Source organism: Ictidomys tridecemlineatus, chromosome 11 (genome assembly GCF_052094955.1).
Source record: "Ictidomys tridecemlineatus isolate mIctTri1 chromosome 11, mIctTri1.hap1, whole genome shotgun sequence".
Classification (NCBI taxonomy): domain Eukaryota; kingdom Metazoa; phylum Chordata; class Mammalia; order Rodentia; family Sciuridae; genus Ictidomys; species Ictidomys tridecemlineatus.
The window spans coordinates 8181632-8202710 of record NC_135487.1 but is presented as its reverse complement, the minus strand read 5'-3'; the positions used below and the strand labels follow the sequence as shown (position 1 = coordinate 8202710).

General features: G+C 55.7%; 1 protein-coding gene and 2 long non-coding RNA genes across 6 annotated transcripts in view; 1 reads left to right on the top strand and 2 right to left on the bottom strand.

Moving 5' to 3' along the window:
- Dhrs3 (dehydrogenase/reductase 3) overlaps window positions 1-6969 on the top strand; it is a 32176-nt gene extending 25207 nt beyond the window's left edge. For all 3 annotated transcript variants that reach the window (XM_005317477.5, XM_005317476.5, XM_078025313.1), the window contains 2 exons: window positions 4011-4136; window positions 6448-6969. In XM_005317477.5, coding sequence (XP_005317534.1) covers window positions 4011-4136; window positions 6448-6532 — 211 coding nt within the window. In that variant the 3' untranslated portion in view covers window positions 6533-6969. The remainder of the gene's footprint in view (window positions 1-4010; window positions 4137-6447) is intronic.
- On the bottom strand, window positions 1138-9162 carry LOC120890634 (uncharacterized). The gene is made up of 3 exons (XR_005734958.2): window positions 8504-9162; window positions 5788-8294; window positions 1138-4882 (listed from the first exon to the last, which is right to left on the bottom strand). It is a non-coding gene; the product is annotated as an uncharacterized LOC120890634 (long non-coding RNA).
- Window positions 9163-11128: 1966 nt separating this feature from the next.
- Window positions 11129-19982, bottom strand: LOC144367872 (uncharacterized). Of its 2 annotated transcripts, XR_013427426.1 has the most exons (4): window positions 19668-19981; window positions 18933-19209; window positions 13100-17043; window positions 11129-12605 (listed from the first exon to the last, which is right to left on the bottom strand). It is a non-coding gene; the product is annotated as an uncharacterized LOC144367872 (long non-coding RNA). The 2 variants fall into 2 exon arrangements; XR_013427425.1 differs by having other exon boundaries at window positions 18933-19982.
- Window positions 19983-21079: the final 1097 nt, after the last annotated feature.

Below are 21079 nucleotides of genomic sequence, written 5' to 3'. Positions count from 1 at the left end.
CTGTGTGACAATGGACCTGACTAGTTCCTGCCTGACCTTCACTGCTCATCTGCAAAATAGGGCCTCATGGGTTCTATAGGGAGAATAACATGGTGTGATGTGGAACAGCATGCGTGCCAGGTGAGTCCCGGGTAAATGGCATTGTAGGGGTATAGAGATGTGTAAGGTCACAGAGAAATGAAAATCATCCAAAGACTTTTTTTTTTTTTTGCTATTCACATGATGATCTGTGTTCCAAATTATATGCTTCACCTTCTTTCAGAGGATGAGGGCTGGGGTGTAGCTCAGTGGTAGAGCACTTGCCTAGTGTGTGTGAGTCCCTGGGCTGGTGCACACCATGTAAGAATCACTCAGCACACCTTACCTGGGAACAGAAGTGTAGTGTTGGTGATCAGGAAGCAGAAATATCTGCACACGCCGGCAATCCCAGTGACTCAGGCTGAAGCAGGAGGATCGTACATTCAAGGCCAGCCACAGAAACTTCATGAACCCGGTCCCCAAATAAAAAAAATAAAAAGGCTGGGGGTGTGACTTAATGGTAGAGCACCCCTAGATTCAATCTCCAGTATATAATAAAATAAATTAAAAATACCTGGTTTTGAATCGCACTCCAGCTACTCTGCAGTTGTGAAACTTGGGGCTAGTTTTATTGTCTCTGAGCTTTACTTTGCTCATCTGTAAAATAGTGGAAATGATATGTAACTCAGAGGGTCATTGAAGGATTAAAAATAATACATCAATTCATCCAGTGCAAAGGGCAGGACTTATTAGAGGCTTGATAAAGAGCTACTGCCCGTGTTGTTTTTACTAACAATAAACCACCTGCAAAAGTGCCTGTTAGCTGGATGTGGTATGACCCAGGAGGCTGAGGCAAGAGGATTGCAAGTTTGAAGCCAGCCTCAGCAACTTAGTGAGAGCCTGTCTCCAAATAAAAAATCAAAAGGGCTGGGGATGTGGCTCAGCGGTTAAGGCCCCTGGGTTCAATCCCCAGTTCCCCACACACACAAAAAAGTGCATTTGTTTTGAATTTTCCTGACATACCTGTCAGAGACCAGCTCCAACAGGGGGTCTCAGGAGATGAACGGATGGTGAGGAGTCGGCGAAAGAGGGGGTGGAGAAACAACACAGACACCAAAGTGAAGGTGTTGATCCCAATCTTTACTTGTGAAGTTGGTCATATATACTTTTCATTTTGGCAGGCTCACAGTACTTTGTGGTTACAAAATAGGAATCATTATTCAAAGAAACAAAATATTACGTAGCTACAATTAGAATAGAAGAATGTACCTTGGCTTATGCATATGCAAGCATTTGTACTTTCAGTTCGCGTTTTGCTTTGAGCTGTTTCTGCTGAGTTAACTTTTAATAATAGTTACAAATGTCCCAAACTATTGGCCTATACCTTGACTAGTCTTTCTTGACTTACTGACTGGAACCGGAGCCATGGTTACGGCAAGTGGTTGACTTGTTATTACTTTTAATCAAACAAGAGTAAGAGCACAAACCATTGTGCACAGGAACAAGAACAAGTTGCCCAGTACAAAGCACCAATCTGTCTTCTTAACATTAATTCTTCTTCTCTAGATTTTAATTTAATTTCTCAAAAACTTCCTTTCCAGGAATACAGGGAGTTTTTCATTAGACATTAACAATTTACGCTCCACAGCTGAATCATTGCATTTAGAGCAAACAGATCTATGCTTTAGAAGTAGTTGCATTGATTGGGAAAGTCATGATTTTTCCTTCATACTTAATGGTCATATGAGAAGTCGCAACTAGACTTATTAAAGGAATACAGAAACAAACCAGCCCATTCCCAGAAACATACTGCGCTCCTCCAGAGGATGGACGCCTTGCGCCATCCACCTCAGTAGGGCCTTGCCATTGCCTGAGTCAGGGGAGGGGCGCAGCACATACCAACTTTTCATTTTGCCCCAGAGGTATATGTTTCCCTCTGATTTTGAAGGAAGGTGTAAGTTCTGGTTATACTATTATAGTGTCCTGATTATGTAGCCCTGATTATAGTGTCCATGACTATTAATATCCCAAGATCGATTACTTCTCCCTTGAGGACTTGGTTTGATTCCGTTTCATCTGTGTATACAGGAGGTGCTCAATCAATGCCTGTTGGACAGAAGTGCATCAGTGGTGATTACAGTTTTAATTGGGCACCCTCAACACAGAAGGGGAGGGACACTGGCAGTCATCACATGGGTGTATTTTACCTACTGGCGTCTGTCCTCTCCACCACTTAGGAAATTCAAGGTTTACCCAAGTCATTGTTTCTTAGAGGTTCAGAATGCAGACCCAAATGGCCTGGTCACATCTCAACTGTGTGACCTTGGGCAAGTTACTTGACTTTTCTGTGCCTCCATCTCCTCGTTTATGAAAAGGGATTAATCGTAGTCCACCTACTTCTCGGGTTTGGTGCACACACGGCAACCCTGCTAGAGGGCTCTTATCCCCATGTCACAGGGGAGGACACTGAGGCTTGGAAGGCAGGTACTTGCCCAAGGCCACCCAGGAGAAACTGGCTAGCTGAATGTGGTTTTTCTGAGAGTCTGTGCTGCCTCCGGGAGTTGCCAGTTCCCCGTGTACCCCTCCCGCCCACCACGGAGACAAAGGAGAAGGTCCCACCAGCAGACGACTTGAGCTCCTCTGTGGGGTTCTCTGAGGGTCTTTCCAGGAAGCCCATGGAGCTTCTATCCATTCTGCCTTCTCTCCCCCGAGAGGCAGGACTGGCCACAGGTAGAGGCCCCAGAGTCCACCGGCCTCCACATCTGTCGGGTTCCACACCAGTGAGCTGCCTCCACAAGCTCAACTCTGCAGAACCAGAGGCCAGCGCTTTGGGACAGTGTGGCTGAGGGCCTTTAGAGGCACCCAGGGCAGCAAAGAAAGCCCAGGGCAAGGGTGAGGTCTGTGGAGCCCAGGAGCTAGCTGCCTGTGCTCAGGAATGACACCAGACCTAGTGACTCGGTGCCCTCAGTCTTGTGGTGTCAGGGCAGACCCCACGCCCTTGGTGGGACTGGCGTCAGAGCCAGCAGCAGGAAGGTGGGAGGAGCACCGAGGAGAGGGGTGAGAGCATACCCTTGAACCCTGTGGGCCTGGTTGGTCCTGCTTGCCCCCCAGAGCCTCGGCTTCCCTGTCATCGGTTGGAGAGGATGGTGTGAGCACACGGGGACATCACTGCTGCGGGTGTCTACAGTCAGAGGGCTCTCAACAGGCACGAGAAGCCCCTGGGATTGCTCAGTCCATCATTCATTCCCTGAGCAGTTTCACGGAACACACTCTGCAATGTCTGAATGAATCCATGAGTTAGAGGACCAGCTGGCTGGGCAGTGGGCACCTCCAGCACAGGCCCCGCCTCCAGACAGCAGGAGGACACCTAGGCCAGGGCTACCTGCTCAGCATCCCTGCAGTCAGCAAGTATCGACTGAGCACCCACTACGTGCCGGACACTGTTAGATGCTGAGGACACAATAGGGAGCAAGACTGATCGGGCCTCTGCCCTCGCGGAACTCAAAGGCTGTTGGGGGAGACGGGCCATTGGCAAGGAAACAAGGCCACTCTAGACGCGCTCAATGTGGTGAAGGAATTAGCAGGCGGACAAGATCGGAGGCCGTTTGGGGGGCTATGGGGACAAGAGGTCTCCCAGAGGAGCAGGGAGAGGACAGCTGGCAAAGGTCAGAGCGTAGGTGGCAGGAACAGTTCTGCTGGGGCAGAGCAGACACAGGACACTGGGCAGGGCCAGGCTGTGCAGAGCTGGGCGAACCCAGGTGGGCTAGAAGTCCTGGTCCCCGAGGGCGCCCCCTGCAACCTGGGGGCCCTCGCTCGGGTGCTGGAGGCTGGAGTGAGGGAACATGGCGCCCCGACAAGTCTGAGCTGCGAACACCCCCAGTCTCGAGTGTCACACGGGAAAAGCCGAGGGACACCCCCCACGTCAGCCACCCAGACTTCCCAGGAGCACGTGCTTCCCTGAGAGAAACCCGCTGTGTCTCTTCCTGCCCCAGGTTTCCCAATCTCTTTCCCCCACTGAAGCCAGAGACGGTGGCGCGGAGGACGGTGGAAGCGGTGCAGCTCAACCAGGCCCTCCTCCTGCTCCCCTGGACCATGAATATCCTCATTATCTTGAAAAGGTAGGTGCGGGGAGGAGCCCCCGGTCAGCCATGCCAGACATTCCCCGTCCCCTGGAGGCCCGGTGGGGAAGCAGCAGGCAGGAGGACAATGTGACCGATGGGCACATGAGGGGTCAGGGCACCTGCGCCACAAGGTCTGAGCCCCAGCACAGGCGGCGGTCCTCGGGCCCCTGAGGTCCTGAAGAATTACTGAGGAAGCCAGGAGCCGTCGTCTATCAGCTGTCTTTATCACATTCACTGTGTTAGCGATTACAAACGAGAAGAATGTTCTAACATTTACACATTTGCTCCTATTACCCATATTTACTTATTTGCTTATAAACAGTAATAGCAGTAAAGCACGGTGGCGCTCGCCTGTAATCCAGCTATCTGGGAGGCTGAGGCAGGAGGGTCACAAGTTTGAGGCCAGCCTGGGCAACTCAGTGAGACTCTGTCCCAAAGTAAAACATGAAAAGCGCCAGGGAGGCCGCTGGGCAGTAGAACAGTGGCCCGCACACAGGAGGCCCTGGGTCCCATCCCCGCACCATTAAGTAACCATGACAGAATTGAGTGGTGGCGATGACCAGCTTACTGCCCGACATGCCGTGTCTTCATGACGAGGAGTTACGTATTCCCCAAAACAAAGTGACTGTAGTCAGGAGAAATGTCATTTTACATTTTCATGAATCTTTCATCATTTAATTGGAGACAACTGGATTCTTGTGTCTGCTGGCGTCACGCAGCCTCTGGGAGACGCCACTGTAGACCTGTGAAAGGGTGACAGTGATCAAGGCCGGTGGTATCTCAGCATGACCATAAAAGAGTCTGAACTTGCAGACCCCTGGGAGGATGGCAGGTACCCCAGGGGCTCCTGGACTGCACTTGAGAACCACTGTTCTACAGACCCAGGCCAGGCCAGCCCCCAGGAAGTCGGAGCGAAGGAGGAACACAGGTGCCACGAGGCCAAGGCTCAGGAGCGTCACACTGAGAGTCTCAGGGACTCACCAGAGTAGCTGAGTGGCGGCTTCATTCAGGAGACGGTCCTCCAGAATCTGCCCCGTGTCGTGTTCCCCTAGAACTTTCCAGACCTTGTGCAGCGAACCCTTGCCACCCCAGTCCCACGCTGAAGGGGCCACTGCAGCTGGCCACCTCAGCAGTGCTCATGGCTCCCCTTCAAGAGCAGGGGTGCAGGCCCTCACTGAGGCCAGGCTGGCACTCTGCACCTCAGGGAACCTCAGAAGTCTTCTGGAACATTCTATAGAAAAGTTAGTTTGCTACATCATCTAAACCCCAGCTGACATTTCCTGTCCTATCCCCCACTACCTCCCCTCGGGAAGCAGAGGCCACTCCCCCTCCCCAATCCCTGCAGGGGACCCCCTCCTCACCTTCCCTGAGAGAAGTCTTTAAAGGCCCTACCCTACTGCCCCCACCCCCAGGAAGTTTTCTGAATTGTTCTGCCCAGAAAGGAGCTTTCCTGTCTTGCACGTGGGGACCAGGGCCCGTCAATCTGACTCATCAGACAGGGGGTCCTCTCTGTGCAGGCCAGGGCCAGGGGCAGGGAGTCAGATATGAAATATCACCGCAAAAGCACCCAAGTGACAGGCAGGCAAGACGACCCCAGGACTCTGGGTTGTACCCAAGAAAAGCCTGTAGGTGACTCTGGGACACTTGCCTGGAGGACACGACACCCAAACTGGAGCTCACTCCTCGGCCCCACAGTGTAGATCTTTGCTGAAGGACCTCTGGCCCCGCTGCCCTCCCGGGCTGTTTGGTTGCTATAACTGAAAACCACAGACTAGGTTACTTATAAGGAAGAGAGGTTTATTCACTCTCAGTTCAAGAGCACAGGGCTGGCCTGCTGGGCCTCCAGAGCCGGTGCTGCTGTCCCACAGCATGGCACCACGTGGTGAGACAGCAAGCTGCCTCTGTGACAAAGCCACCGCCAGACCACCCATGACGCCTGAGTGGAATAGTGAGGGCTGCAGAGCGCCCTCAAGGTCACCCCCCAGGTCCACCAACGAGGGCCACATTGCAGCGTGAGTTTCGGAGGGGACCAGCACATTCACACCACAGTAGATGCCACGAATGTGGCGCAGCGAGGCTGATCCTGTAGCCGCCCTTCACCTTGTGGAGCGCGGCTCACCCACTTGTGTGAAAGCCCTTCCCTGGGTGAACGCGGTGGTCACAGGGGAAGCTGACCTGTGCTTGGGAAAGGGGAGATGAGTGCTTCTAGGAATACCATTCTACCACTCTTGTTTGATGTGGCCACCAGTGACCCCGCTGCTGACCCCTGCCTGCTGACCATCTTCTTTTCTTCCTCCCTGCTCCCCAGCATACTCCCACAGGCTGCACTAGAGGAGATCCACAGATTCTCAGGAACCTACACCTGCATGAACACCTTCAAGGGGCGGACATAGAGGCAGGAGGAAGAGACATGCTCGAGGAGCGACAGAGCCTGCAGGGGCCATAGAACCTGGGCACACACCCATGCGCCTGCCTGTTGGTACATTTCTGCTGGGTGAGCAGGGCTGCTTCTGTCCCCAGGGAAGAATATGGCAGCCCCCTCAGGTCAGCCCCAGGACCTTTGCACAGGACTGATGCGTATAACTCTGACCCCCATGGGGAGCCAAGAAACCAGCTAGCAGCTGCCTTGTCATTTCTACATTTCTGATTCTGTAGAGTTCATTGTTAAATTGCTTCTCAAGTCTAACCAGCCTCAGCAGTGTGCATAGACTATTTCTGGGAGGGTCTGTCCCTAGATGCTCTACCTTTCCCTCCAAAACCCACTCATCCTCAGCTTGCGCAAACTGGTTGAACAGCTGGAATAAAAAATAAAGAGAGATGGCTTTTGCAAGTTCCCTTGTTCAAATCCTTGGTGGGCAGTTGGGAGGGAGCCAGTCCCAACCACAAAACCCTATCCTTTGAGAGAACTGGCCAGCTCAGGGCCCCCAGCTGCCAGGAGGAGAGAAGTGGGCAAAGACCAGGAGAGGAAATGGAGCCCAGACCTGAGGGCAGAGGGAAGTGCCTGGTTCCCTGCCAGAGCCCTTCCCAACACCAGTGGTTCCCTTGCCTGACCACCAAGAACCAGACTGCAGAGAGCGGGCCACAGCTAGGGCTGGCCACAGCTGGGGCTGCCCTCCATCCTGTGCCAGCACCACCAGGCCATCAACCTGGGAGAGAAGAACCTGTCTTCACCGACACCTGCTGTCTACATGGCACGTGGGTGGAGCGGAGAGGGGAACCCAGCTGAGAAGCCCAAACTCTGAAGACCTCCAGCCATGATGTCAATCATCTGGTCAAGAAAGGACCACAGGTCACTGGAAAAAAACTTTGGGATAGATCACTGCAATAAGGCCAGGGCTATGGGACAGCAAGGACCCCACACCACATTTGATTGCAGGAAAAGCGAAGTCTGGGGCTGCAGAAGGTATTGGTCTCGGGCTCAGTCATTGGGGGAAAGTTATAGCCAAAAAGAGGTGGCTAGGGTCACCCTATGGATCTCTGGCGGCTGTCCCTCCCAGCCCCCATGCTGCAAGCTCACCAACCCAACCCTGGCTAGCACGGGAGGCCAACAATGTCATCTCACAGAAGCAGCCTCTGTCCACAGAGCTGCTGCGGGTGGGTGGCAGGGAGCAGGCGGGGAGTTCCCCAGGGAGCAGCAGAAGGTCACGGCCTCTGACTCAAGGAGGCGCTTCCTCCCGGGGTGCATACAAACCTCAGGCCGAGCCCTCCCAACTGCCATTAGAAGATCCCACCCTCAGCGGGCAGGAGGGTCACTCTGGTCTGCGAGCAGAAATTGATTCTCTGCACCATTTTGAGCACTAAGCGTGGCCGCCGCCGGGCGCGACGTTTGCACTGTTAGTCATCACGCCCCCCGCCCCCAGGCGCCGAGGACCCCGGGCCGGCTCTCGGCGACGGCTGCGCACACGACCCCAATCTCCACGCGAGCTTCAGTTGAGGGTCGCTGCCTCTCCGGCCAGGTGGCTCCAGCTCCGCGCTGTGTCGCCTTTGCTCCCCTCGCCAGCTGCCACCGGCTCTTCAACTTTCTGCCCGGAAACAACTCGCGTCACTTCAGCTCGCATCTCATTGGCCAGAGAGAGGTCATGTGATCCAGCCCGCGCGGGGTGCAGCAGGAAATGCCGTCCCCCCCGGTGCTGGGGCGGCCACGGAAGATGATGTCTGAGGGAAAGGTTAAAGTATAGGCCGGGAATGGAGGGAAGCCGAGGCGGGGACGCGGTGGCCCTTGGGAGCACAGGCCAGGTTCCCCGCTCACAGCACCCCTGGGGAAGGGGGTCAGGAAGCCCATGCCAAAAGGGAGAAAAGACCCCGCCTGCCAGGGCCCAGGGTCTGAACCCAGCGCTACCTGACCCGCGAGCCCCTCTCCTTACCCTGGCATCAGGTGGCACCGATCCCGGACCCTCCATCAGCTTCCTTTTGGTTCTTGAGGACATGTGTCACCAAAGTCTGCCTTGGGTGTCAAGGGGGTCCTTCTGGAATTTTCACAACTACCTAACACACCCCACACCCTGCATGGCTGGACAACATGGGTGTGTCCCCAGGGCAGGTGCCTGTCATTGGCTGGCCCAGGAGCCAGGTTGGGGACGGGTACATCTTGGTGGGCAGAGACAGACAGGAGGACCAGCTGGGGATCTGTCTGCTGAGTCCTGATTTTTCGGACCTTCCTTGAGCAGAGTGGATAGATTCCTGTGCTCATGGTCTGGCTCCAGGCCACCCTTTTGGAAAGCATTCAACTCCTGAGGTTTCCATGAAATTGCATTTGGCCTGCAGGCCAGGAATGCAGCAAGGATCCCCGGGGAACGACTGCATGCTGGGAGGGAGGGAGGCCCAGCCAGCCCTCCCCAGGGCCACAGAGCACAAGTCACTGTCTTGGCTGTGGTGGGAGCTCTCAGTTTCCCAGAGCCCTGGGGGCTTCCTCTGAAGGCAGGACAGAGCCTGGTCTCGCCCCTCCCCTCCTCCAATCTGCCAGGAGCTTTCAGTCTTTTTCTGGATCTTTTCCCAGAGGAACCAAGGAGAAAAGCCTTGGGCAGATTCCCAGGAGGCCAAATTCTGGTCCCTCCCAGGGATGGTTTGGCGGCTTGGAGAGCTAATTCTGTCCCTGTGCTCGGCAAGCGGAGGAGCACGACAAGCGCCAAACCTCCAAGGGACAGGACAGGGCGTGCCAACCCTACAAAGAAGACTTAGGTCCTGGGAAGTGACCCAGTTGCCATGCTTGAGGTTCTTCCCCAAACCAAAAGAGAACCAGATTGGGGGTGGGCGCCAAGCCCAGGGAGGCGCCAGACCTAAGCCCTATCCTGGCCCCATTTCAGGGGACCAGGCTATCTGGCCTGGCAAGTGATCAGGAATTGAGTCCTATGGCCACCACCCAGCTCCTGGGGACCAGAATACTTTGACAAACTGATTCTCCTCAGGCCAAACTAATGTTCTAGAGTGATAGAAATCTCCTGAGCTGACTGCGTGGCTCAGCCCTAACCCCACTCCTTCCTGTGCCCCAGCCCAGGGCCCTGTCTGGTGGAGAAGCCAGTCCTTGCCCTTGGGAATGTTCCAGTTGGGTGGGGGATAAAGAAAGGAGCCAGATCACCAACAGAGGAGTCATCTGCCCAAGTCCTAAGCAAACTGTTCTAGATGGCAAGGGGGCCGTCTCAGGAGAGGAGAGACCCACACTCCTACCATAACCTTCAGGGGGACTCCTCCGCTGTTCAGGAAGGAAGCAGAGGTTGATGACACCCTGGATGTGTGTACTTATGAAGAGAGCTTCTATATACAGATGGCCTGGACACTAGGAAAAGCCAGGAGGCGACACGGGAGAAGGGCTGGGGCAGCTCCAGGGCACCCCCGTCCTGCTGGGCTGCTTTAGAGGGGGGCTGTGAGGCAGTGATTTGATTTACAAATGTTCATTAATCTCCATCTCTTCATAAATGGACAGCTGCCCACTATAGTTCCTCCTGAATCTGGGACCTCATATACAGGGTCCAGGCTCCTGCCACCTCTCACAGACTGTTGAGGTCCCCAGGCTCCTGGTAGATGTGATGCCCAGATGCCCATTCTGAGTGCCCAGGCTTCCCACACCTGCCAGGCGGCAGCGAGACTCCTCCAGCAGTGGGAAGCCCTGAGATTTGGGAGCAGAATCTTGACTCTGGAGTCCCACTGGCCTGAGCTCCCCTCTGGGCTCTGCCACCTCCATTGTGTGACATCGCCCTTCCTCCCCTACAGAGTGGGGTCTCTGTTCAGACCCCTGCCTCTTAGGCCCAGGGTCACTCTCCAGTGCTAATCATACCTAAGAAGGCTCTGTGAACTCAAGGGGGTGACATGATGCTGGTGGCCCCATAGCTGACAGACAGGACCCGAGGACTCCTCAGGACACCTGGTCAACGTCTTGACCTGGCGTGTGATGGCAGCAAGTCACTGCGTGCCTGCCTCCCTGTGGTCGTGTGGGATAAAGCTGTGACTCAGAAGACCCCTGCAGGGTGGTGGGCACAAGGGTGAAGGGAGGTCCCTAGGGAGGGCAGGGCAAACCCCCAAGGGACAGGACAGGGCATGTCAACCCGACAAAGAAGACTCAGGTCCTCAGAAGTGACCCAGTTGCATGCTTGAGGGTCTCCAGGGCAGAGCAGGCTGTCCCCCAGGACAGAGCAGGCAGTGCCATATATCTGTAGGACATTTCTCTGGCACCTCCCACCATCCTTGGCTCTGGGCAGCCCCTGGTGGTCAGATCCCCCAGTGGCTTAGAAAGAAGAAACAAAGAAGTCCCCTGGAAGGTACGGCTCAAAGTGGCAATGTCACCTAGCTGGGAAGATGTGTCCCTTAGGGCAGACATCAGGCATTGGGAGGAGGGTCCACAAGGAAGAAAAACTACTGGCAGCAACGCTGGCCCAGGGTGGGTTGGCTTGACTCAGAGGCCAGCCAGTGCAACCTGGGGGTGGAGGCTGTTGGGACCCCGCCCCCTGACCCCCACCAGGGATGTTGCGGACACTACTGAGGATAACAAAAAGCACTTCGAAAGTAAATTGTCCTTTACATGGAGGCCAGGCCACCTGCCCAGGTGCCGAGCCCCTGGGGGCATATGAAGAAGAGAATGTGCAGGGTCCCGAGCACAGAGGCCAGGTCTCCCATCCTTTCTGCACGGTCAGCCCCCAGCCACAGTAATGCGGGCTGCCTTCCCACTGGGCACACCCTGGGCTCTGGCCCCAGAGGCTCTTCGCACATTCTGTTCTGTCCCCTCTCTTGGACCTTGGTCTCTGTCTCCTTCTCAGATATCAGCTCCTGGCAGCTTCCCATCTGGCCACAGTGGCACTGGGTTGATCTGTCTCAGGCTGTTGTTTATTTCATTCATCAACCATCATCATTGTTACTGTTGTGTCCACGATGGCTTTATGGAGCTGCAATTCACACACTGCACAAGTCAGCCATTGAAGCTCCAAATCCCGCCTATTTAGGAGACTGAGGCAGGAGAGGCACATGTTTGAGGCCAGCCTAGGTAACTTAGCAAGACCCTGTCTCAAAACAAAAAAAAAGCTGGTTTCAGTGGAGCACACTTGTAATCCCAATGGCTCAGGAGGCTGAAGCAAAAGGATGGAAAGTTTGAGGCCAGCCTCAGCAACTTAGTGAGGCATTAAGTAACTCAGTGAAACCCTGTCTCAGAATAAAAAATTAAAAGGGCTGTGGCTGTGGCTCAGTGGTTAAGTGCCCCTGGGTATAGTCCCTGGTACCAAACAGACAAAAGCAAGGTAAAGGGGCTGCGGCTGGGGCTCAGCAGTAAAAGGCCTCTAAGTTCAATCCCCAGTACTCAAAAAAGACAGACAGTGCGGTCCAATGGTATGTCAGACATTATTCAGAGTTGTGCAACCAACATCCCAACCAATCCAAGAGCATTTTCATTACCTTAAAAAGAAATTCTGTAGCCGTTACCAGTCCTCCTGCATTTCCCCCAGCTCTCTCGGGCCCTGGCAACCAGCTACTTTCTGTCTCTACCCATTTTCCTGTTCTTTCACAGCAATGCCATCAGCGGCATGTGGTCTGCAGGGTTGGGCTTCCCCCCCTGAGCATAAGGCCTTCCAGGTTCATCCGGGTCATAGTTGCATCAGAACATCCTCCCTCGGTGGCTGGACAGTCTCGCAGTGTCTGGACAGACGGCAGTTGTTCATCCATTTACCATCCTTGATGGTGATGGGGGCCATGTCACTGACTTGCTTGCTTACTCCGTCTGGCTCTTTCTGCCCCTCTGGACCAGACACTGCGTGAGGTGAGAAGCTGTCCAATTCCGCCCAGCTCCTGGCAGAGTGCTGGCTCCGCTGGACGCTGGGTAAACATCTGTTGTCTGATGGACACAGACGCTTCCTCGGAGGCAGCCCACGTGGAGGCTTCCAGGACGCCCCTTCCTCCTGCCGCCTTCCCTTAAGCTTCCCCATGGGCCTGCGCTGCTCCACCTTCCAGGCTCCACACCGGCCTTCTCTAAACCACAGGCTGTTGACACTGGGGACAGGAGCATTCTCTGTGGCGGGGGCTGTCGTGGGCACTGAGGGTGTCTGGCTTCCCTGGTCTTTACTCACTAGTTGCCCTTCCCAGCTCTGACTACCAAAAAATGTGTTCCTGGACATTTCCAAATGTCCCCGAGGAGCAAAACTGCCCCTCAGGGGCCTCTGGTCTGCATGCATTTCCCCAACTCTTCCTTGCAAGAGTAGCTGAGGCCCAGAGGGCTTTGGTGGCCCGGCTCTGGGAGGCCAGCAGCAGAACCCCAGGATGTGAACCTTCGGTCCCAAGGCTGGACCTTCGTCCCCCAACAAGGAGCAGGAATCCAGAAGCCCCCGCTCCCAGGCTGTGCTTTAACCTTGTGAGATTTTTCTCTCTCTCTGACGACTCCTCCGTGCCTCCCTCTGGCTGAGTTACCCAAGTTCTGCAGGATTTTCCAGCCAGCCCCCCACCACACCCCCAAACCCTTATCATTCCTTTCATTTTTCAACACTCACAAGGCAAAGGAAATAAGCACGTGGCGAGAGACACAGCCAGGTCTGTTCCTTGGGCTGCTGCTGTGATGTAACTGGATCCTGCTTGGGGAGGTCACATGTGGCTTGGGCAGAGCCCCAGCCTGAGGCCTGGCTCTGGGCGTGTGGGCTCCTACAGCCCTGGCATGCGGAGTGCGCTGAGCAGCTAAATATCCCCCAACACCACCCTGGCCCCCCGGGGCAGTTGTGCTGGGGCTGGGCCGGCTCCCTGGCTGGCCGGCCTTGCTTGCTGTCCACCGAGGGAAGCCGAGTGGACCGCTCCAGCTGGCTGCCACAGGGCGCGCAGAGAAGCGAAGAGGCTGGGGTTTGGAGCCAGGCTCTCTGGGAACTTGAGCTTGATTTTAACCAGATCTTGACCTTCCTCAGCTTCCTCCTCTGTGGGATGGGACCAATAGCTCTGTCCCCCAGAGTGGCTTTGACAACCTAGGGAGTAAGTCACATAGTGAACTAACACGGGTGGGCTCGGTGCCAGTAAACACCTAGTAAGACATTAATAAATCATACTTATTTTATAATCACAGTACTCAATCCCTGTGTGTGAGTAAGGTATATGTATTAGTAGTGAAAATCTAACCCTCTTTAGGAGGCTGAGCTGGAAGCAGGTGACAGGATCTCCCCAGGATTATTTTATAGGGGTGCTGGTGGAGCCGGATTTGAACCCCAGAGTGGAGCTGCACACTCCTGACTTTCAATCCCTGAGTTTTGTGGCTTCTTGAGTGTTTCATCGAGATCTTTATCCGGCCCCATTTGGTCTCTTCTCAACACTGCTGTCAGATTCCAACACCTCTGAGCCCAGTCACTTCTGAGCTGGGAGGAAGAGGTCAGTGATTTCTTTGGTACCCACTATGATTTGGATCTTAAATGGCTTTGTGCTAATAGCTTGATCTCAGTCCTTGGTGCTACTGGGAGGTGGGGGAACTTGCAGGAGGCGGGGCCAATGAGAGGCAGTTAGGTCATTGGGGGCGTGTCCTTGAAGGGGAGACACCAGCCCCTTCCTCTTTCTGTCTGCTTCCCAGCCACAGGAGGCGAGCTGCCCACCGCCCACCGTGATGTTCTGCCAGGCCCAAAACCAATTGCCTGAAACTGAGCCAAAAATCAACCTCTCTTTTTTATAATTTTCTCAGGTATTTTATCAGAGCAACAGAAATCTGACTAACAGCGTTCCAGCCTTCCTTGGGCAGGCACACTTTCTCCCCCTCCTTTTCTTGGGCAGACTGTCCCCCTACCTCCAATAATTCCTGGAGCACCTGAAATGTGACCAGTGCTCTGCCAGGTGCATGGAAGGACACTTAACAAGTGTGAGGAGGCAGGATTGCAGAAAGCAGCCTTGAGTTGGCTGTTCCTTGTCCCCAGAAGATGCAGCTGCTTCACCCTGAGGGTATAAGGGGCTGGTGGGTTTCTTTGTCCCAATCCCCAAAGACACTGACTCTCCCTGAAGTTTCTGGAAAGGATATAGGGAGCTCCAAACGACTGCTGCTGCTGCCATTGCCACTGGACCCCAGGGGAGTCTTCGCTCCAGATACCACCCCACTGGGGCAAATCCCCCACTTCTCAGCTTTGCTTGATGCTGAGGATTGGGCAACATCTTTATTTTTTTTTTTTTACTTGTAATTGGACACAATATCTTTATTTTATTTATTTATTTTTATGTGGTGCTGAGGATCTAACCCAGCGCCTGGAACGTGCGAGGCGAGCGCTCTACCGCTGAGCCGCAGCCCCAGCCCGTGGGCAACATCTTGATCATGCCAGTAGCTCCGCAGCCTGGGGCAAGGAAGGCAAACATGGAGCCGCTTGTCTAGCCCTTTGAGTCAGAAGTTCCTCTGGAAACATCCCTAGCCTCCCAGTAAAGCCATGACCAGCATCTGGGCCCCGAGACACTGGTGGACTCCCAGAGTGATTGCTGGTGCTACTCACGATGTTTCTTGCTAGGCCCAAAGAAAGGAATTCGTTGATTCACACAAGTAGAAGGCCCAGTGGTGACTGGTTTCAGTATGGCTGGATCCAGGAGCACACAGTATTTCCAGGACCTGAACCCAGATCCAGTTTCTCTGCATCCTTGGGGCTGGCTTCCTTCTCAGCACCTTGCTCCTGTGATGGCAGGCTGGCTGCTAGTCTCACACCCCCCTCCCGGTTAAGGGCACAGGAGAAGACTCCTCACCCTGGGTTGAGAGCCACGTCCAGGCATAAACCCATCACAACGACAGAGGAACGCAGTGGTCTAATTGGCCAAGCCTGAGCCCTGTGGTCTGTCCTGGCTGCCAAAGAGGAAATCAGCCCACAGAGACGCAGGGACTGAGCGCTGGGGAGGGGAGGCCCTGAAAGCCCAGTGTCAGGGAAGGTGAAAAGATGCCAGGTAGCAGGAACAGTATCTGTCAGCGGAATGACCACTGCCGGACGCCCTGGCTTGCCACGGGCCTTTCTGAGTGACAGTTGGCTGATGCCTGACGGGCAATCCTGACTTCCTGGGGCTGGGTCCTCTCTTGACTGACAGTTGGCCAGGGTAGTGACAGGCCGTTGGCAGCCCTCCTCCTGATCACTGGCCCCTCCTGACTGGCAGTCGGCAGGCTCCTGGTGGGCACTTGGCAGTGTGGGCTTGGCAGCTGAGCAGGCCTCTCTGGCAGTCCATCACAGGCTGTCTGAGGTAGGGCTGGGAGACCTCTCGGGGTTGCCACCATCCGGCCCTGCGTCTGCCCCTCCGGGCGGAACAGGAACAGCCTCCCCCACTCACCCCAACTGCAAGAGGTGGTGGCTGGCGGCCTCTGCTGATGCTAAAGGCCTCTTGTCCCCATGTGGTAGCAGGAGGCCTTCCCAGCAGGAGCCACGTGAGGCCAGTCCCCCCGGAATGGAGGGATTCGGTAAGTGCTAGACAGGTACCTGGTTTTCCTGCCTCATGAAGTCACCATCGGGCGGGACGTGCTAGTGGGGCCTCCAGAGGAGAGATATGGAGCCGAGACCAGGTGAGGCAGGAGGCCGTCCTCTGCCCCGGGAACTGGCCACCGTGTCATGGTGGACTCACCCAGCAGAAGGGCCGCAGGCCTCCCTGTGGGGCTGGGGGCCCATTTGGGTGGACAGAGAAAGCAGGACTCGGGAAGTGGCCTCCACACAGACCCATCCCCTAAGAGTGGGGCAGAACCTTAGGGGCTGGATACTGAGTCAGGGCCACCCTGCTGGGCAGGGGCCTGGGCGAGCTGGAGCAGGTCTCCTGACCCTTCTATGCCCTGTCTGTCCTCACCCCCAGGCTGTCCCCTCCACTGACCACTCCCTGGGGCCTGTCAGTTGTTCCCCTCCATCTTCTAGGGCTGTCCCCTCCTGCCTCAGCTGGTCTTCTCAACCGTGGTCTCTGCCTCCACAGTGTCCCGCATCATGGCTCCCCACATGCAGCCAGGGAGACCTTTCCAGAACACACATCCTCCCACGCCACTCTCCTCAGAGCTGTTGATGGCTGTCCATCGTCCATGAGGTACAGCCCACCGCTCCTCAGCAAGATCTGGTCCTGTCAATGAGGTCCCATCGATGAAGTCCCGTCACTGGGTGGAGCTCCAGATGGAAGGAACGTCATCTCCTTGGACAAGTATCAAAAGGAAACTTTAATTCTCATCAACAAATGGAAAGATGGAGTCCTTCCTCAGACATCGTGAGCCCACAGAGGTGTGTGCTCAAAGATGCCTATTACCGCATTGCTTGTGATGTGTTGGGAAAAAACTGGAAACTATGCTCATTTCCTTCAAGTAGCAGCTGGATTATGGCAGACATTCAAATAATGAAACACAATGTAGCCACAAAATGAACAGCCTCCTGCCACCGGGGACACGGGCAGCTCTGCAAACATACATCAAGCAAAAGGGTCCAGACACAAAACCTTCCTTCCTCTCTCCATTCACGCAGAGTTCAAAACAGATGCGACGAATCTGTGGAGACAGAGGAACCCTAGTGATGATCTCCGGGGCTGATGAGACTGGGGAAGAGGATTTAGGGGCAGGAGACGATGGGTGCATGGTGACCTCACACGTTCAGCCGTGCAGCATTGATGGAGCTGTGCACTTGGGATTCTGAGTAAGTCCTATCTCAATACAAAAGTAAGCAAGTGGGCCTGGGGTGGTGGCTCAGCGGTAGAGCGCTTGCCCAGCACATGCGAGGCACTGGGTTTGATCGTCAGCACCACATAAAAATAAATAAATAAAGGTATTGTGTCCAACTACAACAACAACAACAAAAAAAAAGTAAACAAGTGAAAATTGTCCTGGTTCAGCCCAAGGCAATGGCAGTGGCTACTCCCAGCTACTCAGGAGGCTGAGACAGGAGGATCTCAAGTTCAAGGCCAGCCTCAGTTATTTAGTGAGGCCCTAATCAACTCATCAAGACCCCGTCTCAAAATTTTTAAAAAGGAACAGGGATGTGGTTTAGTGGTAGAGCATCCCTGGGTTAAATCCCTGGTACAAAAAAAAAAAAAAAAAAAATCCTGGATCACCAGAGCAGGCAGGTCATGCAGCTATTAAAAAGAATTATTCCGGCCTTGACCTGGGGCTCCTGGCACTGCGTCCCTGGAGACAAGCAAGCACCGTGAGACCCACGACTGTCAAAACAGACTCTTCCTGTCCACACGTGCCCTGGTTTCCGTGCTGTTGGGAGGCAGTGGAGGAGGTCATCTGGAACTCGCAGGGGTGAGGCTGGGGACAGGACGATGCATGTCTGTGGATCTTTGTTTCCACCGGTCGCTGGGACATGTGACCTCTACAGTTGCTAAGAAGGGACTTCAGCAGAGGATGGAAAGTGAGAGTGGAAGTGCATCCAGTGGCTGAGAGTGCGGCCTTGAGGTCACGGTGACCCGGGTTGCTATGTCACCAGCAACTCTCCTCGGCCAGGAGACAGGGTTGCTGCTGGACGATGGGAAATCACGGGTGCCAGGAGCTCTGCCCGCCAGCAGTGGGTGGACACTGCCAAGGGACAGTCCTCTCCCTCCACCTCTACATCCCACAGAACGGGTCAGGAAAAGGGGGACCAGGACGAGGACAGTCTGTGGGGATCAGCCCCTGAGCAGTCAAGGACAGACGGAAGGGCCAGGGAAGCCGGCTGGCCACCCCTCCGCCACTGCTGGCCCCTGTGTCCCGCTCCTGCCCGAGGCCGTGATGACAGATGGCCGAGGCAAGGTCCCTGCCTTGAGCGCAGCTGTGTACTTGGGAGGGCGGGCGGGACGCCTGGCCTTTGGGGGCCCAGACCTCGCCCGCAGCCCGCAGCCGGCTTTATTTTGGTTACTCAAGATGGGAAGAAGGTTCAGGTCATAAATAACCGCTGGCCGGGCCGCCGGCCTCTCCCCCAGGCGCCCTCGGCCCGGGCCTCTCAAGGCCAGCGTGTCCCCCGCCTGGCCGCGCGGGCGGCAGGAGGCTGGTGGCAGCCGGGGCGCCCAGCGGGGAGGCGGGGGGAGCGGAGAGGGGTCTCGGGCCTGGGTTCAGAGCAAGGTTAGCCAAATAGTGGGTGAATTAGCGGGAAACAGACAGCTGCCCTGGCGCTGAACTTTTCACCCAGCTAACCTGCTCCTCACCCACTCTCAGGTGGCGCGCTGGTGGCTCCCGCCCCAGGCTGTCACCTCTCAGGGGGATTGTCACCTGCCTCTTTCCCAGCCCCTCCCACTGCCAGCCCAGGTGAGAGTCTAGGATGAGGGGCTAGGGACGGTCTCTGAGAGGAAGGCCCAGGGAGGAGCTGCGGCCACCTCAGCTGGAATCATAGGACCTTGACCAGCGTGGGGACCCAATGGGCAGGAGGCCACCGCCCCGCCTCCCTCCCCCGCCCAATGCCTCACCTGGGTGGATCACATGTCCTGGTGGGCCCTGGCTTCCACCCTTGTCAGCCGCAGGGGTCCGCGTCCTGTCTGGAGCCGGCCCTGGAGGCTTGAGGTGCCCCCAAGCATGGCCCCCAGCCAGCCCTGCTTCTCCTTGCTCATTTCCTGGGCCACCCCCAAGGGTCATCTTCTGAGAGCAAGGGAAGAGGTGTCTGTAGCAAAGTGGATCCCAAGGTCCTCAAGCCTCGGCTACAGCCCCAAGCTCTTGTCACCGTAGGTTTGTCTCCACTCATTGAGCCTGCAGGGAAATGGCCTCTTGGGGCATCTAGTCATTAGTCAGAGTGTGTGCTAGAGGAGGGCGCCTGGGATAGGTGACCACAGGGGAGGGGCGGCCTCCCGGGAAGGAAAAGGGGTCTGCAGAAGAGTGGAGGAGTCCCTGGGCCCAGCCGCCAGCTCCCCTCCTGCCATCTTGTCCACCGGAGGTGCCCAACCTGCACCCACAGTGGTGTTCAAGAAGATGCACAAGCAAACACCAGGTGACCCAGACAGGAGCAAAGGTGTGACCAAGGTGGGAACAGCAGGACACACTGGAGCACCAGAGTGGCCTGGCGTCCATTCACCATAGCCAGAGTGAGAGGGCCACCTGGCTCTGGAGACATGAGGGGAGCCAGACCAGGCGTGGGGACCATGGAGGGAAGGGAGACAGAGGCAGGGGTCCAGGACGGACATGCACACGGCCAGCTGCAGGGCACATACCAGTGGCAGAGATGCAACAGGGTCATCAGAGCAGGGCTCTGTCTGCTGTGGTCAGCAAAGGCCTCTTGGAAGAGGTGACCTTTGAGCTGAGGCACTAATGACGAAGAGCGGAGTGGTGCTGGACAAGGTAGAGAGCTGGGCGTGGCCACAGGCACAAGACGGAGGGGCGGCAGCAGAAGCCAGGAAGTGGGCAGGGACCAGGCCAGGGTCATGAGCTCAGACTTGCCCTTGACCCTCTTGGCACTGATCCTCCTGTTGTCTGCTTGGCACCACCCTGACAGGGGCACCCTCTCACCCTGCCAGCCACAGGGAAGGCGAAGAAACATGAGCCCTGCAGGGGGTAGGGGACAGTCAGCGTCCCCTGTACCTTGCCCTCCATGTTAACTGGGTGCCTGGCTTTAAGCCCTGCAGCCTCTGTTTGGGCCTTTGAAATGGGAACTCAACCGTGACCTTGCCCCAAGACTGGGGAAGGGCAGCAGAGGCTGCAGGAGGAAGAAGGGGCCTGCAGCTGGGAAAGACACAGGAGCATTTGGCTCCTTCTGCTGCCACAGACATTCACGTGGGGCCAGCGGCCCACGGGGGAATGAAAACCCCAAGCCCTGTCCCCGCTGATGCCTGGAGGTTTCTTCTGTCCCCAGGGAGGATGCAGTACAGACAGCCTGAGGCCTCCCCCATGCCCTCTCACCTCTGACACTCCTGATTTCTGTGACTGGCCTCTGGGACGCTCTCTGCTCGTCCATGGGACCCAGAACCATCTTTCCCACTGAACAAAAGTATGGAGATTCGGGTCAAATAATGTCAACACCTTGGCCCCTTGAGTTGCATTTCCTGAGTGGGACCGGGCTACCCAGACCTGTCACTCCCTCTGCCAGGTCCTGCGGGGTCAGAAGCCTTCTGGCCTGGGGACAGGGTCCTGTGGGGATGGACACGGTGGTCATCCCCAGAGTGGAAGGGGTAAGCACTGGCTCTCCTTCAGCAACGTCCCTGATTGAATCCTCCTGGGATTCCACAGGCCCTCGGCTTTCTTTTATTTCCTCATGTGCACCCAGCTCTCTGCTTCCTGGCGATAAACGTATGGACATATTAGTTATTTTTTAAGATTAAAATAAGGTTGAAGTGCACCGAAGTCTGGTGGACATCTCCGCACCACGGAAATGCTTTGTTCAGAACGAAGGAAGGGCCGTGGGGGAGACCGACTGCCCCGTGACATTTCAGCAAGAGCTGACTACTTCAAAAACCGGTCACTGTGGTCATCAGGAAAGCAGGTTCTCTGAAGCTGGGCCTGTCAACTGTGGGATTTCCCCCTGGGACCGTGACCTTTCTGCTTCCTGCCTTTCCCACAGTTCCTGGGCCAGGGGCTTCCCAGAACAGATGGTCCATCCATGGACTCATTGTTTAAAAATATTTATTCA